General features: G+C 43.8%; 1 protein-coding gene across 1 annotated transcript in view; it reads right to left on the bottom strand.

Annotated features, from left to right (window-relative positions):
• Window positions 1-1,657: 1,657 nt before the first annotated feature.
• ARSJ (arylsulfatase family member J) overlaps window positions 1,658-17,516 on the bottom strand; it is a 33,513-nt gene continuing 17,654 nt past the window's right edge. The window contains exon 2 of the mRNA XM_084203993.1: window positions 1,658-4,008. Within this exon, the coding sequence (XP_084060119.1) occupies window positions 2,607-4,008 (1,402 nt within the window). The 3' untranslated portion in view covers window positions 1,658-2,606. The remainder of the gene's footprint in view (window positions 4,009-17,516) is intronic.

Genomic DNA, 17,516 nt, shown 5'->3' with positions numbered 1-17,516 from the left:
ACGAGTGCAGCTGAATTGTGGCTCCTTTCTCCCTCACTCTTAAGCCAACTTTTGCCCTCCACTAGACCAAAATATCAGATTCACTGGAAATGTACTCCCACTGAGTACTCTACAAACACTTACTCTGGTGGCACATTTATTTAACACAGAGAACTGATCCACTGCTCTGCCTTGCACTGGTTACTTTCAAGGACTCCCATTCTGCCTGAGAGAGAACAGATACAAATAGTTATAGAATAAAATGCTGTCAGAGAATAATGTTCCCTACTGCTTTGGTCCAATGAAAGCCAAAGCCACCATAAAACTTTCAGGGAAAAGGGCAATAATTAATTCTATGAGGATAACACTCTATCACACTGTCTTGCTGCTATTATGCCAAAATAAATTAAAATATCTTAGCCTCTCTGTATATAGTTTAACTTATACACCTAATTTTTGCCTTTTAAAAATTACCTTGGAAAATTAAATGTATCTTCTCACAGATATGAATTTTATAGATCACATTTTGAAGAATATTATTTCAATATGTTATTCTCATTTCTTTTAAGGACATCAACGGCACATTTTTTTAAAAAGTGAGAATTTAGAGACCATCAGAGTTCCTGATTACTCACTGGATAGTGTGGATGTGAAGAAAAGCTAGACAGATCTCTAAGGAATTAATTAGTCATCTTAAGGACCACGCAGCATGAAAAAAAAACAGTGACAATATCAAGCACTTATGCCGATACACACCATCCTTTTACAATTATTATTTACATGCAATTCTCCAAGCGCATTTCTCTGTCCTCCCCAGTATATCCATTACAGAGTAACTCTAAGAGCTGCCTGACTTGTTTCTGTGTTTTGTTAATGGCAGCTTTATTCTTCTCTGCATCTTTAAGTACACCATTTGCTGGGGTTTGGCAGTATGTACCTGCACTCAGGTGCCTTTTGAAAAGGTCAGAGGTTGCTGGAGTTCTGGACAGCTGCATTTCATTCAGATTTCTGTGTGCACTGATTTTAGGAACGCTCAATTTTGTAGCCATAATCCATCTATATAAATATAATTTCTGAGTTAAGTGACACACTGCTGAAAAGCAGGCTTATCTGAAATTTCCCCAGAACATGTTATAGCCATTCAACAAATGAATCATCAATTCTACTTAACATAATTCATCTTGAAGCTTATATGTGTGTGTGCATTTTATCAATTACCACAGATCACCATGATTGTGCAGCCAGTCCGTGCATCCATCATCCATGCAGACACCTTGGAAAAGGGCAAACTTTGAAGCATGTCTCAAATGATATATATGTTGGGAGAAGAAATTCTGTTTCAGAAGCAAAATCTCCAAAAACATCCCTGTACCAAAAATAATAGTAATGAAACAGCTTACTTGAGTTTGTTTAAAACAAACTAGGCCAGAATTGCTATTTTGGATGCAAAAAAAGAGGCAGACCACTTTTATGAATGCCATAAAAATAAACTATTTTAATAGGTACATAAATAAAAGGTTTAAAGTAGAATTTTCCCCCCAAACATCAAGATGGCCTAGCTTCTGTACAGAAACTGAACAATATTCATGGGACTCCTAAATTAAATAAACCCTTTGTTACATTCAAAACCACTGAAGGCAAATATATAATGCAGTGACGCACCTGAATTGTTCTCCTTCCTCATCCTAGCAGTGTATACAGTATTTCCTTGGTTTACAGTACTCTGAGGATATGAATCTCTTAAATAAACTCTGAATGACAGGGTGGAAATAAAATTTAAAAAGTCAGCGTTAAAAGAACCACAACAACCCCGGCACTCAGAGGGGTACCTTGCATCAGCCAGGAAATTTTAATGGAAGAGAAATAAGGATTGTGCTGTAAAATAAATTATCTATTTTACATATTGTTGTATAGTTATCTTAAAGTCTTAAAATATTACATTCACTTTGGTGATGTGTTTTTGTCTAACCTGTAATAAATTACACGAGGCGTGTGCTCGTTGGTCATGTGTTTTACAACATGCAAATGGGGGGAGCTCAGCACACCTAGGAAATGCAAAAAATATTTCAGATTTAGTTAAGATGGACAAAATCTAATTTAAAGCAGCTTTCTTCCTATCCTGCCCCCCTCCCCAGCACCTCTACAAAGTTACCCTGATGCCTTCAGTTTTTGATGTGCTGTATCAAAACATGTCACAGGCTGATGACTAACACTTACTGACACCCAGAGGTTCTCGGGTTTTGTTTCTCCCTTCTCCCTCAGAACCATCTGTCATTTTGAGAACATCTGCCATTAACATCTCCATGCTCTCCAAAGATTCCAGCTAATTAAGGCAAGGAACCATCATTTGTCCATCAAAGCTAAGTTTCCTGAAACAAGATGCTATCGCTGTTGCTATCTGGAATGTGTCTGGTGATGGGTGAGGACCGTTCATCCTATGGAGGAGAAAGTCTGTCACATGGTCACTCAGAGTGCTAAGGTATCTTGTGCTGGTGAAATCAGAGACAAAATTAAAAGATGACAACTTTCATTCATAGTGCAGAACTGGCATTTCTAGTCTATTCCACCAGAAGTTCAAGAAGCGGGGCCAGGCTGACTCGGGTCTGGCCAAGGAGCCTGCTTAGAGTTTACCCACCAGCAAGACGTGACCGGCAGTGAAACGACTGCCCCTTTTTCCGATTGGCTTTCTTCTTCTTCTTCATCTTCTTCTGCTTATTTGCACCTTTGCTTTTGTCTGATTTCTTTTTCTTTTCGTCCTCCTTAAACCACGGCCCCCAGACTCCCCCGTTGAGCTTGGGGTTGCTGCGAGGGTCCTTGGGCGGGTAGCGGACGGGCACCGCGGTCTTATTGAACTGCGAGAGCCTCCGCAGCAGCTGCTTCACCACCTCGGGGTGCCTGGCAGACAGGTCCACGCGCTCGTAGGGGTCGGCCGTGATGTTGAAGAGCCACACGGTCTTCCCGGCGGACCAGGAGACGCGCTCGTTGTGCCAGCGGTTGGGACCCGCATTGCTGAAGGCCTGCGGAGGCACCCAGTCGCTGTAGCCCGGGTTTCCCGTCAGCAGTTTCCAGTGATTCACTCGGATGGCAGACTGGATGGCGGTGTTCCAGATCCCGTAGCCAGCGGCCCAGGAGCCGTTCTTGGCTTTGGTGTAGATGGGGTCGATGTTGTGCAGGATGTCCACCCGCGGGGAGCGCCGGCCCTCGCTGATGGTCTCCCACACGTCGTAGCCGTCCAGCTGGATGTCTTCGTCAATCTGCCCCTCCGCCAGCGTGATCAGCGTGGGGAACCAGTCTGTGATGTGCACCAGCTCCTTGCACACAGACCCTTTGTTTTTCAGAAGGGGGCTGTGCACGAACCCGACAGCGCGGATACCTCCTTCCCAATAGGTGCCTTTGCTTCCTCGGAGCGGCCAGTTACTGCCTCCGGCCATCGGCTGCCCACCGTTATCAGATGAATAAATGATAACGCTGTTCTCGTAGTAGCCATACTTCCTCAGAGCGAGGGTCACGTTGTTTATGGCCTCATCCAAGCAGGCCAGCATGGCCGCGTACCGCCGCCTGTTGATGTTGTTTATCGAGCGGTAATGTTCAAAATACCTGCCCGGCGCCTGAAGAGGCGAATGGACAGCTTGGTAGGCAATATAGAGGAATATGGGTTTCCTGGGGTTATGAGAAGCCAGGATCTGTTGCACTTTCTGCGTGTACATCTGCGTGGAGTAGATGCCGTTGTCGTGGTCCCAGGCGGCGTTGTCGTTCTCGTACAGGTCGTAGCCGCATATCCCGGGGCTGTCGCACTTGAAGTGGGTGTAGTAGTCGCCGCTGCCCAGGAGCGAGCCGAAGAAGGAGTCGAACCCCCTCTGCGTGGGCATGCACTCCCGGCGGTAGAAGCCCAGGTGCCACTTGCCCACCATGTGCGTGGAGTACCCGACCTCCTTGAGCTTCTGAGGTAGCGTGACGTTATCCAGAGGTAAGCAGTTGGGCTGCGTCGGCCGGATGATGGAGTGCTGCAGTCCCGTGTGGATCTGGTACCTGGAGGTGGGAGGAGACAGGCATCAGGCTGGTAGAGGAAATGCTCAGGTGTATGGACACCTTAACCCTAACAGAAAATATCCCTATGCATGCCAAAGCCTTCTCTGGAAATATTTCAGAGTGCCTGGGTGTGTCGCTTTCAAAAACCAGCTCGGTCACACCATCAAATTTGTCCTCGCCTCACTGAGGGATGAAACCTTTCCCTCCATGATCTGAGCTACACAGAATGCCTACATATACAGCAGCACAGGTACTTTGAGGCACCCTTCTTTCCTCCACATGTCTCCATTTAACAATAGAAAATTATGTGGCTATAGAAAATTATGTGGATAAATACAATTTTTATGGTGCCTCGTAATTTGCTAGTGGTGAACGTATCTACAGCATATAAAAATGCTGGGCTTTGAGCGTGTAAGAGCAGTATGTTTAAAGGATGGGGTAATAAATTCTGCAGCTCACTACAGGCTATGTGTAAAGAATACATATGGCCTCCATATGATGAGAAAATGAATCCAGCACGGGCAGCAGTAAGTATCAAAAATCAAGGGCAAATATATTTATACCAGTTTGACACTAAAAAAGAGAATGTAACAGCAGATAGTAGACCAAAGACACATTCTCCCTGAGTGTGAGAGGAGGTTCAATTCTCAACCATGCATAGAACAGCCAGGTCCACCAATACCACGCATCTCCCCCAAAACCGGTTCTTATTAATTTGCGGTAGCAGGAGTTGGGAGCTTCTTGACACATTCTGCTGGTGTTGCCAATCTGATTTGCCTCCTGAGCTGTCTAGAAAATTAAAATCATTAGGCTCTGCCTGTCCATAAATGACTTGAAGCCTGCTTTCATATGAGGGCTTCCTGGCCAAGATCTCCGAAGGCGCCATAGCTGTCTCTGATGGCTGGCAATGTGGATGGATTGTGTAACTCCCATTTCATTCTGGAGCTCATTTCCCTGGACCCAGAAGCTCTGCTCTCACTAACTGTCTGCAGAAGCTCTGGCTGTTGTGCTGCTCAGGACCCAGCGTGCTGCAGCACTGCTGCTGCGCTCTGCCCCCAGGCCCCTCTGCACAGCATTGTCTCTGGGAGCAGGCTGGGGGCCTGGAGCCCTGCCACCCAATTGTCCCCAAACTCACAGGCTGGTGCTGACAACCCAGGAGATGCTGCAGGAGAGAGCTAAAACACACCCTGAGAGTTTTGGGTTTCTGGGATCTGCACTTCGTTTTTGTAAAAGAAATGTCCCACACACACACACAAGTCCCACATCCTTCACATGGTTCAGCTGCAACATTCTCCTCTTAAACCAGACCAACTACAACCAGGAAAGCCATGCAGTACCCCATGCTTCAGCTCATTCCGTATTTGGGACTCCTCAGGGAACTATGTCCATAAGGCATTTCATTTCCTTCCCCTTCTCTTTCCTCCACCTTGTGAAATCCTTTCAGTAAATTCCCATTTTTTGATCCAACTGGAAAAGTCCCTGTCCCCACTTGGCTATTTTAGTCAATAGTTTCTGCTTTCTTAACTCTGACAGGCTCCTTGATCACCAGGTCAGCCCCCAGTCCCAGCTGGGCAGTTCCTCCGTAACAAGCTGATTTTGCTGGAAGTCAGGATTTTCTCTGAAGGGACTCAACCAGATCCTTCCACCACCCTTCTCCTCTGAAAACTGAGAAGCTGGGCCTGAGGGGAACAGGCCACAGAATCTGCAGAACACTGCAAACCTTCCTCTTGTAGGCAAATGTACACAGAAAGCACGACAGTCACACAATGTTAATTCCCATCAAGAATTCCTAAAACACCAGGCAGTTTCCCCAGCGAGGGCTTTTCAACTAGAGATCCAAGCATGAAATTCCTAAGCTGTTGATCTGACAAATACTGAACCAAAACCAGGCAAGAATTAGCCTCAGTCATAGAGGCATTCAGCAGTGCATCTTGCTTCAGCAGTGCCCTCGGGAAGTTATTCAATATGCTGGTAACACTGCACATATAACATACATCCATCTATATGCACATACATTCCCTGCTGCTGCCTCTTTGCAGGAGACTCTGGTGTGTTTCCCAGATGTCTGTGTGTCTGTGTGCTATTTTTGGCATGGCTGTGCTTTGGAATATACCTATAGGCACACAGACAAAGAGACACATTTTTATATTCGCATGTGTAAAAAAGAAGGCTCCAATCAATACATTTTAAGTTGAAATATTTCAAGCGTAGAAATGCTTCAAAGAAATATCAACCTCTGATTACCAGAAGACTGTTCACTATGACAAAAAAGGTCAAGATTTGTACACTTTCCTGCACCACATGCCTTTCTAATTGATCCATTATGTGCCAACATTACTTTCTCAGCGAAAGCATTTCATTTTCAAAGGACTTGCAGGGCATGCATAGAAAAGCAAAGTAATCTGAGCAAAGGACAGTGATGATATAGAAGAAAATGGCACTAATAGCAATAGGAAAAATGTCTCAAAACAACTGTTTTGAAACTGTTTGTAAACTGTGCAAGAGGGAAAAAAAAAACTGAACCAGGAAAAACAAAGAAATTAGGAGGCAGATGCTGATTTTGAAGGTGCTCTCTAGCAGATAAAGTCATGAGCTCATGAACTGACATGAAATGTCTGTAAGATACATCCTATAGATTCCATGGCTTCCATTTTTTAGAATAAACTGGCTGGATTTAATCTCAAATGCAGAAAGCAAGTTAGGACTGTGAATAGTCTGGAATTCATTATTAGAATTTCAGCACCAGTAACCAGTCAAATCTAAGCAAATGCTGACAGGCCACAGAATCTAATTTCACCATTTTTTAGACTTTGACCTCTGTGGGCACTATTTACATATAGGCCATTAACTGCTGAGAGCCTGTATAAAGAGTAGGGGTTCAAGACAGGGGAATACTTTAGATGGATGTGCTGTGCTCTCCTTCTCCCTGCTCCTCCAAGATTCAGGATCATAGGTGTCTCCTTTAGAATACCTGGAATTTCCAATCTGCAGAACAAGGAACTAAGTAAAATTTGTGCGAAATGTTCAGCTAATAAGAAACATATTGGAAAATGATTTCTCCTCACTATACAGGGATGGCTCCTTGTGCCTTTTCTACTCTTGTTCTTCTTTTCCTGGTGTGCTGTTCAGATGTTCACAGTAAACCCACTGTGATAAGTGTTGCAGCCAAGGCAGATGCTCAGTGCTGGCTCACTGACACACTGAGCTGTTTTCTTGTTTGCAGGGGAAACTTTAAAGCAATGGCCTCCCTCTGGGAGCATCCCGATGACTTCACTGCCCTTTGCTTCTTGGATGCTCAGAGAAATATTTCAGAGGGTTCTTAAAATAAATAAGCAAATAAATCCTCCCTCCTGAGTGTGAGCTCGTGGCACCCCTTTCCAACACGAGTTCCCTTCCTGTTTTAATTTAGACACAAAGCTCAGGCAGTGGCTTCACACCTCTCCTACCTCCAGTCCTAGGGTGCAGAGACCATTACGCTGCTGAAGGTGAACTGCACACTCAAGTGCTGGAGTGTTATGGATGCAAACTACCACAGGCACGCTGAAGTCAGTGAGACCTGAGCTTGAGGAATGTGGTAACATTGGGAGGCCTCATTTCCCCTCTCTGATGCCCTCAGCAGTGCTGCATTAGTTTCCAGCTCTCATCTGCAGTGACAGAATCTCTGCACACTTTCACTGCTGTTCCCCACAGCAGAGAGCAGGGCTGGGAGGCTGTGGAGGGAAGGGATTCTCCTGGCACCCCCCACATCTCCTGCACAGCCTCACACACATGCAGGCCAAGCCAGCTTTCCTGAACAAACCTTTCCCTGAGGAGTTTTCTATTGAGTGTTTTCCCTGTTAACTTCAGGGTGGGTTCTGCATCATGCTGTAGAAGAAGCTGGGATGTTTCTAATTTTGTAATGTGCATGTACAACACTATTGATTTCAAGCTCTCACAATCTTCAAATACTGCATTAATTGTCTTCAAACTGAGATTCTTTTAAGGCTGGCTGTAGATTAACAAAGAAGCTCAGTTGGAAGTTTCTAATTTCAGGAACTTTTGCTAGCAGAGCTCTAGTTAGTACATGTGGAAAATGTATTTTTATTATGCTTGCATAGCTCAGGATATGGTGAAAAAATAAATCTCAATTTTAAAAATAATAAACTCTAGCCTAGGATTCAGAAAAGGATACTTTAAATAAAAACCCCACGTTTGACAGCAGTTGCAGAGAGTGACAGCACTGTGGTCTGCATGCTACATAAATTAAAGAGATCATTATTGATGATTGTGCATTTCCCTGTTAAAAATAACGAAATACAACAAGCAGATACTAGTCTAGAACATAGATTTAGGAGTTAATGAAGAACAGTCTTTGACATCTTATCTGAAACTATTTGTATAACACAACAGCTAAAACAGAGGAATTCCAGGTGAGTAAAAAATAGGGAAATATGTGATTTTGGGGGCTCTTGGTCCAAGTTGCTGGGGGAGGAAAACCCCAACATTCCACTTGTCACCAGCAAATCATCAGAGTGAACTGAGGCTTTAGCATGGAGCCCACCAGCCCGACATGTTTGACAAAGTTGTTGCTTTGGGCAGGGATGTTCACTCTGAATCATCCCCAAGTTGTTCTCAGCTCTGTAAGGTGCTTGTGAGGGAAGCAGGAGCAGTTCAGGAGCTCTTTCACTGCCAATCTTTCACCCAGGCTGGTGAAGAGCCGGGCAGAGGATCCTGACCAGTGGCACGCTGGATATGGACCAGCAAGAATCACACAAAAGGACTCTGCAGCAGAAATGTCTGCCACAAAAATGAAATGTTTCATGCTGTACAAGCTGAAGTTTTTAAAACTAAACTGAGAGTAAAGCTGGAAAAGGGGTGAGTTGATCCAGGAGACCCCGGGACAGAGGGTAGAGCTGAGCTGATTTAAATGAGATGCAAATAAAGCCATCACAGCCTGACATGAATTGCTCCCAAGCCATCAGCAAGTCCTGGTCCCCTCAGACAGCTGACAAGAAAGCCAGAGTGAGTAGCCACAGTGCTTCTCTCTCACTGCTATTAAGTCAGTTTGCTGAGAAGCAAAATGTTTACTAAATGTTCGTGTCCTTCTTATTTCCATTCTTTCCCTAACTTAGAGACTGAGGACAAGTGTTGACTTGGCTGACTTCCAAGTGCCAAGCTGCCACGAGAGCCCAAGCAGGCGGTGGCACCTTGGCACTCCTTAGGGCAGCACGTTTGGCATCTGTTCTGGACAAGAGCAGGTCAAGCTAAGTCCCATCTATCTCACTGCTTCAGTGTTTACAGTCTATGGCAACAGTGTGTAATCCCATGGGATACACTTCTAAATGTCAGCATAAAAGTTCTCATGCTACATAGTCTGCCCAGTGCCTATCCCTAGGAGCCCTGAGCCTACACTACATTTCAGCTTTCAAAAATAGCAGAAAAATACAATTTTCTATATTGAATCTATCATTCATTCTCTATCATTTAACCATTTCTATCTTCTGGCTTATGCCTTTGGGATTTTGGGGGAAGGTGGGTTCTGAGTGGAAATGCATCAGAGAAGAAAATGCAACATTAAAAACTAAATACAAACTCCAAACCTTCACAGACTTTGACTGTGTCAGCCCCCACAAAGCAGACCTGAAGTCTTCACTCAGACATACACACACATTTATTTCATCCTCAGCTGTATTCCTAGAATTTTTATGTGCTTATAAATCAGACTGAAAAAAGCATCTACTTCTAAATGAAGTGTTTACATAAGAAGTCTAACTCACATTATTTACTGTTTTATCACTCTAGCAATGCTATTGCTTATATGTCATTGGGAAGATTCTGTATCTTGCCCTACTTTCAAGTTTTTCATTGTTGTTTTTAAATCAGTTAAGGATCTTCCATCAAATTCAGGAAAAGAAAAATAAAGTAGCAATTTCCTTGCAGACCAATAATGTTATCAGTGTTGCTCCCATGACCTTTCTCCAAGGACTTAGAGGAGCGGAGACATCCTTATTTCACCAAATGCCATTTGGATTTTGATTCATGAACTCAACCTCAGAATCATTTCTAAATTCTGATCTCACACCAGCCCTGGCATCTGGCCATTTAAATTATGTCCTTACACCCTGATATTGTTTATACTGTGAAAGGGATTTTTAGCACTTGGCACCTAGAAATGCTTGAAAACTGGGGAACCATGCCACAAAAAGCTGTTTTCCATAGCTCTCTATTCCAACAGTTTTACATCTCCAGGATATGCACCAGATCCTCTCTCTTTTATCTTCCCAACTCCTGCAGATGCAACTGGCACCCCAGGAGCAGGGCAGAGCTCAGTGAACAGCAGGAAAGCAACTGTTGTCTCCAGAGTTGTGAACTTTAAAGGAAAAATATCTTAGTGTGGGACCAAGCTGGGAGGGAGAAGGAACAGAAACCTTCATCTCCACTTCCTCAGGGCTACTCTCCTTGGTTCCAGAAGCCTGAACTTCAAATCATCCTCCAAATTAAGTTGCAATTAGTATTTTCATACACTAATTCTGAATTTTCTACCAAACATTATTAAACTGGCAGCTTATCTGCTACCAACCTTTCCTGTCACTGAGGCAATTTATCAGCTCCAATGGGAGGAGAGCAAGGAGAAGGGAGAATGTGGGAGTTGGCAGCAGCTGGAATGCACATGTGTTCATGCAGCTATTGTTTTCTTTGCTCCCAGTTTGCTGCAGCTGTGGAAACAGCACAACGTTTCCAGCTTTATCACTGCAATTCATTTAGGAGAAGGGGGAAATGTGTGATTGCGTAATCGGCGCTTGCGGTTTCATGTCTACACGGGAGTGACACGGAAAGAAAACAATGTGACCAAATGCTTGGCATGCCAACCACAAATCCAGACCTCGCCACCCAATTCTGGGCTCTCAGCAACAGCCGATGCCAGCGGATGTGACACCTAATCACCGTGTTTCAGGGGAAAGGAACCTAAAATGACTCTGCCATTAGTTAGAGATGGATTTGCAGTCCTGCTTTGGTCACTTTTGCAGGAGAAAAACCAAAAGAAATGAAGATAAATGGAGTCTAAAAATTGTGTGCAAAAGAATGCCCCCCTCGGGTACTCCCAGAGCGAGGCTGGAGCGGGACCAGCATGCCAGGACAGGGACACAGCACGTCCCAGTTTGTAATGGAGAGGTGCCTCCATTCCAGCCCCTGCTCTCTGCTGTGCTGGGGAGAACAGCACCCCAGAGCCTCCTAATATCCCAGAATAGTCACTGCTACAGACAGGGCAAACTTCAAGGTGTCTCACATTCTGTCTAAAAGAATATTTAATTGCAAATAACATAGGAGTTTTTACATGACCTGCCATGCACATGTGTGAAATATTTTCCACCTAATTCTGTGACAGTTTAGGAAGTTGATTCATCTTTATATAGGAAGAATTTATTCAATGACTGCACCTAAGGGACGTGAAAGATATTCATTATATGGCTGCCTTTCATACGAAGACATCTCTCATAAAAATGACATATCTGATGGCAGCCCTTAAGGTAGCAGCCAAACAGTTATTGTCTTATATTACTCTCTAATTAAAAGTACTCATTTTGAGCATTTAGTACCATTTCTGAATTAAAACTGTCCTTAGTTATTATTCATACATCCAGCACTTAGAGCCTTTATCAACTTAAATGCTATAAAATGACCTTGAAGTGACAGCAAGGATGACTGAGGGCAAAAAGACAAGATGTAAAATACAGTTTAACAACTACCACATCACAGGCTTATATGGTATCATTTGAGAGAGGTAATTACTTTATAATTAAAGAACATTATGACATTGAAAAAGAAATAGGACTATGTGGTGCTTCAGAGACATCTCAAGTGTTTTAGACACCTTCACAACATCCAAGCTTGGTGACAGCTGTAATTTTTTATTAACCACTGAACAACTACATAAACACACCATTTCTGAGTGTGACACTGGAGAACATCATAGTTCCACTGCTTTAGTGAGCATAAGTGTACCACAGGCCATTACGTTGTATTTGAATCCTTGGATAAGTCTTACAGACAGTAATTTAAACTGAAGATAAATTGTTATGGTGAGAGTATGATGATCCAGTGTTAACAGCCACAAGCTCTCTTCAGTATTTATAATATTGCTATTATCCTGCTCTGTGAGATGTCTCAAGCTCCACTGTCTCCAAGATTCTATAAAAGGATAGAGAACAGATTCTGCCCCCCTTAATCAATATGTACCTATTTAAATAAAAGTGCAATTCAATCAATTTTAATTGAATAGGCTTCTAGGTAAATTTTTGCTCAGAGTCATCAAAGTATCAAAATGAGTCTATGAATTAATGCACCAAACTCCTTTTTTTCATGTGGAGGTTCATTGGGAATGCTGATTAATTAAGAAACATTCTTGGGTGATTATTCCTGTTTCATCTCAACTTGGTTATTCTATTTGTTCTACCTAATGCATTCTATCACATAACATCGTTGTAAAACGTGTACACAGGCATCAAAAGGAAATTATTATCTTCTCCTTCATCCCCAGGGTATGGCACAGCAGTCTGAGCCAGCAGGATTCCTGCTGTAGTCTTTGCAGTTTAATTATGCATTTCAGCCAGAGCACTGGATGTTGCTGCATATGAAATGATAAGGTGCTGCTCAGAAGTGAGTGTGCCACTCACTTCAACAAGCAAAGCTCAAGTTTTACAGAGGCTGCTGTGCCCACCCAGACCCCTCATGTAAGGTCTGCTCTTGGCAGCGAGAGAGAGCAAGGCGCTCTGCTGCTGTCCCTGCAGGCATCCTGGTACTCCGTGCCACTCCAGAGTACTTTTCCCAGAAAAGCTACAGCCCTGATAATACGAAGAACAGCTTTATCTGGGAAAAAACCCAAACCCCAATTTGACTTTTCAACAATATTGCTGGTTTTCTGGGCTGACATTTACTGGCAACAGCAGTGGCACTGAATTGTTAGTGAGAGGAATAACCCTGCCTTGAAAGGGGGGAGGGCTGGCAGCCAAGAGATGCTCTCTTCTGGGTCCTGCATAGTTTTCAGCCTGAGCATCCCCACTGACCTCCAGTCCTTTTGTCCTTTTGACACTCTGATATCAGTTTCTGAGTCCATTGTGCTGCTCATCCCTTTGAGCAGGGATGGAACCATGCCTGCTGCACAACACAGCTAAAGCTCAAAATGGGGCTTCTTAGTCCTGATAAAAGAGGTGGCAGGATGCAAATGAGCCTCACCCTGATGCCAAACCACTTAGTAACAGGACTTTTTCAAATACAGTGCTTACAGGCACCTGCTTATTGACAGGGATTGCCAGCAGCCATGTATGAGTTCTGTCACATATTGCTGGCTGCTGGATTTTCTTTCTATTTCCTGATATTTGATTCACCTGAGAAATATAATATGAAAATCCCTTTTTCAGAGCTCACCACAGTATTCTCATTCAGTTTTGATCAAGACAAAGGCACTGTGTGTGGCTCCCAAAGAAATAATGGATGAAGATAGTGAGGTACTGCATTAACCTGGGTCCCACACGACAGGTTCCTGACTGACACCACGGGGAAATGGAACATCTTTGTTTACTCACAGGAGAGATCCCACGTGGAAAGGAGCTGCTTTCACTGCCAGTGTCTGAGTGGATGTAGGTGTGCTGTTGTAGCACAGGGAAAAGAGTGGGGGAGCAGTGTTGCAGGGCTGTCAGTCAGTTCTGTGACAATTTTTATCTACCACATCAGAGACAGCACACACTATATAGCACAGCATTAAAAAGGGAAGTAAAATGTCTGCATTCAAAGCACCACATGCTGGAACTCAAAAGGAACAAAGCAACTTCAGCAGGTACGTGACCAGCTCACTGTGACCCACAGCTGGAAAAGACCTTTAGGATAGAGTCCAACGAGTGACCTGACAATGCCAATTCCTCTGCTAAACCATGTCCCTAAGTGCCACATCTGCCTGTCTTTTAAATCTCTCAGGGATGCTGACTTGAGCTTCAGGTGGTTCCAGAATTTGACAGTCCTTTGGGTGAAGAAATTTTCCCTACTATCCAACCTAAACCTTCCCCTGGCACACCTTGAGGTCCCTCCCTCTTGTCCTGTCACTAATGGTACCTGATGAAGCTCTGTGGTACCTCACAGGGATTTCTCTGCTCCTGTACCAATGGATTTGAGTTGCTACCTTTGCTCCCTGCCCAAACTAGGCAAGGGCTAGGAGAAATGAGAGAACTCTCCCTGTCACACTTAAGGGCTGCAAGATGCCACGGCACAGACACTGTGAAGCCCCCTCACACCGCCCTGCTGCATTTCTCCCCCTCCCTCAGCCTCCCCCACCAGAGGAGGGAACAAACTGGAGTTAACAGGGGACAGAGGTTAACAGCACATCTGTTTCTAGGCCACTGTGCAATGAATAATGAAGAGATTTGGAAAAATGCTTCTTTATTTCCCTCCTAAATCCGGCTTAGCAAAACAAGCAGTGCTCTCTTGGATGTCAGCGCTGCACTCCCTAATCCCTCCTAACTCTCATTCACACTGCTCCTCGCTCACATCTTGCTTTGCTGCTGCACTGAGGCACTGCCCAAAGGCCTAACAGCAACTGGGGCTGTGGTGCAACATCCCTGGAAATAAAATGGAGCATAAAATAGGTGCCTTACTGCTGCTGGTCCCACAAAAATCTAGAAGCAGAGTCTCTTACATGTCTAGCAATTATGTATAAAAGCAGACAAAGCTTACATAAAGCACTTGCTATAAAATGCTAATGTATTAATGAAGCTGTGCCTTATTTAAGATGCTAGTAGGTAATTTTGATCCCAGACAAAATACCTCAAAAATGACTCATGTAACAGAGTGAGCTGGATAAGAGTAAGTGAGGTGTAAAAGGGACACACACAAAGTTTTGGAAGCATGCATTCATCATATCCAGCAAGTCCTAATACACTAATGGAACTTGTGCAGAGATACCATCAGCAGCGTATGCTGCCTGCTGTGGGGCTTCGTCCCCCTGTCTGAAAACATTCATTCAAGTAGAGTGATATTAGCATCAGAGACCCTGTGAGAAAGGATTTAAGGGCAAACAGCTCCCAGAAAATGAGGATCACTCGTTAAAAACTGAAAATAAAAGCTATAAGCAGTGGTTCTTTGAGAAACACTAGTTGTTCAGGAGAAAGGGAAACACATTTAGCATTTATCAGTGTGTGATCACAGAAAAGCAGGTCCTGCATATTTGGTCTCCAACCCCAGGGTTTCCAGTGGGAAATGTAGTTGGAAAAATATGACTGCAAGATCACAACCCATCCATTCTTCTGAAGCACAGTTAACTCTGTGGAAAGTTACTCAATCAGTGGCAAATAAGTTGTGGCTTCCAAATCACTTACATCCTGTCCAGGTTGTGAAATTATGTATTTCAGTGGTTAATAATCCTGGCAATAACATCAAAATTTACAAAATGGTGTCATGCTGAACAAAGCATCATCAGTTAGACTCTGTTCTTGTTATTTTCAACATTCTTCTCTAAGTGGGAATTGAAATTTGCATATTGTGGGGACTGTAAAGGGAAAAGTGGGAAGGAAAAGAGATAAGAATCAGGCATGCTTTGCATCTGTCCTGAGTGAAAAAGCTAAATCCTTCTTTCCCCTTCAGGAGCCAGGAAGGCTAAAGGAGGAGCAGATCAGCCCCACAGCAATTCTCTGACACTGTGCACAGCGTCTGTGCTAAGACTGTACCACAGCACAGAGGTGACGAGTGGTGACACCACCACAGAGCCACGGCTGTGTTCAGGGGAAGGGAACACGTCAGGAACACTGCTGGAACCACAACATCTGCTCGGCTTTGTCTGCAGGAGATTGTGCCATTCCCTAAACAAATCTGTGGGGCGAAGCTCCAGTGGGTCACACAGCAGACAGGAGCCAGAGGAAGCCGAACTGCAGGGAGCCTGTCAGCTCACATTCTTATCGCTACTGTCCCATCAGTGACAGCAATTAGTACAGCAGCAGTAACTTGCCCACCAAAGAGACACACCAACACCCCTGGGTACAGCTGTACAAAGTGCAGTAAGTCACTGCCAACTTTGTATCCCTTGCTAGAGCACTGGGCTCGTGCAGGATCACCTCACCAGGATCACCTCACCAGGCTTCTCATAGGAGTGGGTGCACACTGTAAAACACATTTTCAACTTGTTCTACAAATATGCCCCTGCAACTTAACCACACTGCCTTGGTTCTTCACGAACTCTCCCAGCTGGCTTATTCAATCTCCAGCACTTCATGGATTTTGAATTCTGGTAATCTGGCTGCATGACTGTAAAATTCCTCAACAGTCCATTTCATGCCCTGCTTTTCACGAGCAGTGCTCGACAAACTGCAGGACCAACCTCTTTGCTATTATTTGTGTTAAAGTCAAGCATCTGCCTCTCAACCCCAGGCTTAAGTCTGTGTGTTCAAAATCAGAATGCAGGGGAGGTGACTAAAGAGTCAGCGGCAGCAGAATGGGAGAGCAGCAAAAGGTCTGTAAAGCCTCTGCCTGCACTCCTTGGGAGCCAAGAGTCTGGGCTAAATATGCATTCTGGCTCTGACTTGGAAGTTTCTGCCATATAATCTACTCCTATAACCTCTCTTATATAACTTCTCATATAATCCACTTCCTCAAGATGGAAGCAGGGCTGATGGTCACTGGGGAAACTGCAGCCACATCTCCTGGTAAGGAGACTATGGAGAAACAAGGTAAAAGAAAGAAGGGAAAGATGAAAAATGCATAAAAACCACATCAGAATCAGAGTGGAACTTGGTGATTCCAAGAGGGCTTCCTCTAATGAGTAACATTACCCAAAAGTTTAAATGAAGCCTTTCATTATTTTTTTACATTTTCCTTTAGAACTTTCAGGCATAGTATTTTAGACATAGAGCCCATTTAAAATCAGTATTTTAAAACCAAATAGACACTAATCTAAAAATCCTGATAATTCCAAAAAGCTGAATTACCATAGGCAACAACAGCGTAAAGGACACCATGAGTCAGCTAACAGGCAACAAAATTTCCTCTCAGATTTTTACTGCCTGAAAGTTCAGATATTTTTTCCTGCTTAGTGGAGTTGTGGTGGTTTGGAGTGATTTTCTTTGAAATGTCATTCAAATTTAAACCCTCCAGTATATTTTCTGATGTCACTCTCTTCCTCCCCCTTTTCCCTTGCAATTACATTATTATACCAAAAAAACCCAACCAAAAAATCTTGTGGCAAATTCGTTTTCTGCAGTTGGTCACAGTGAGCATAGCTTGGACATGATGCATCCATCTAAGAACAATAGAATAGTGAAGAACTGAGTAATTGGATTTGAAATGGCAGACATGCTGGGATAGCTGTGGAAAAGCCATGGCTGGACACACTTTCTCTGGAAATATGTAAGTTGAGTTCAGTTGTGGGATGGGAGAGGAAGTTTTCTGCTGGGTCTTCATTTTTTTTTTGGTATGTTACATAAGCTCCCTTTCCTCTTTACTTTTATAACAGCACATAAATATTTTATGAACTATGGGCCTTTGAACTG

Source organism: Fringilla coelebs, assembly GCF_963513975.1.
Source record: "Fringilla coelebs genome assembly, chromosome: 4".
Lineage (NCBI taxonomy): Eukaryota > Metazoa > Chordata > Aves > Passeriformes > Fringillidae > Fringilla > Fringilla coelebs.
This window is presented reverse-complemented; position numbering and strand designations above follow the sequence as displayed.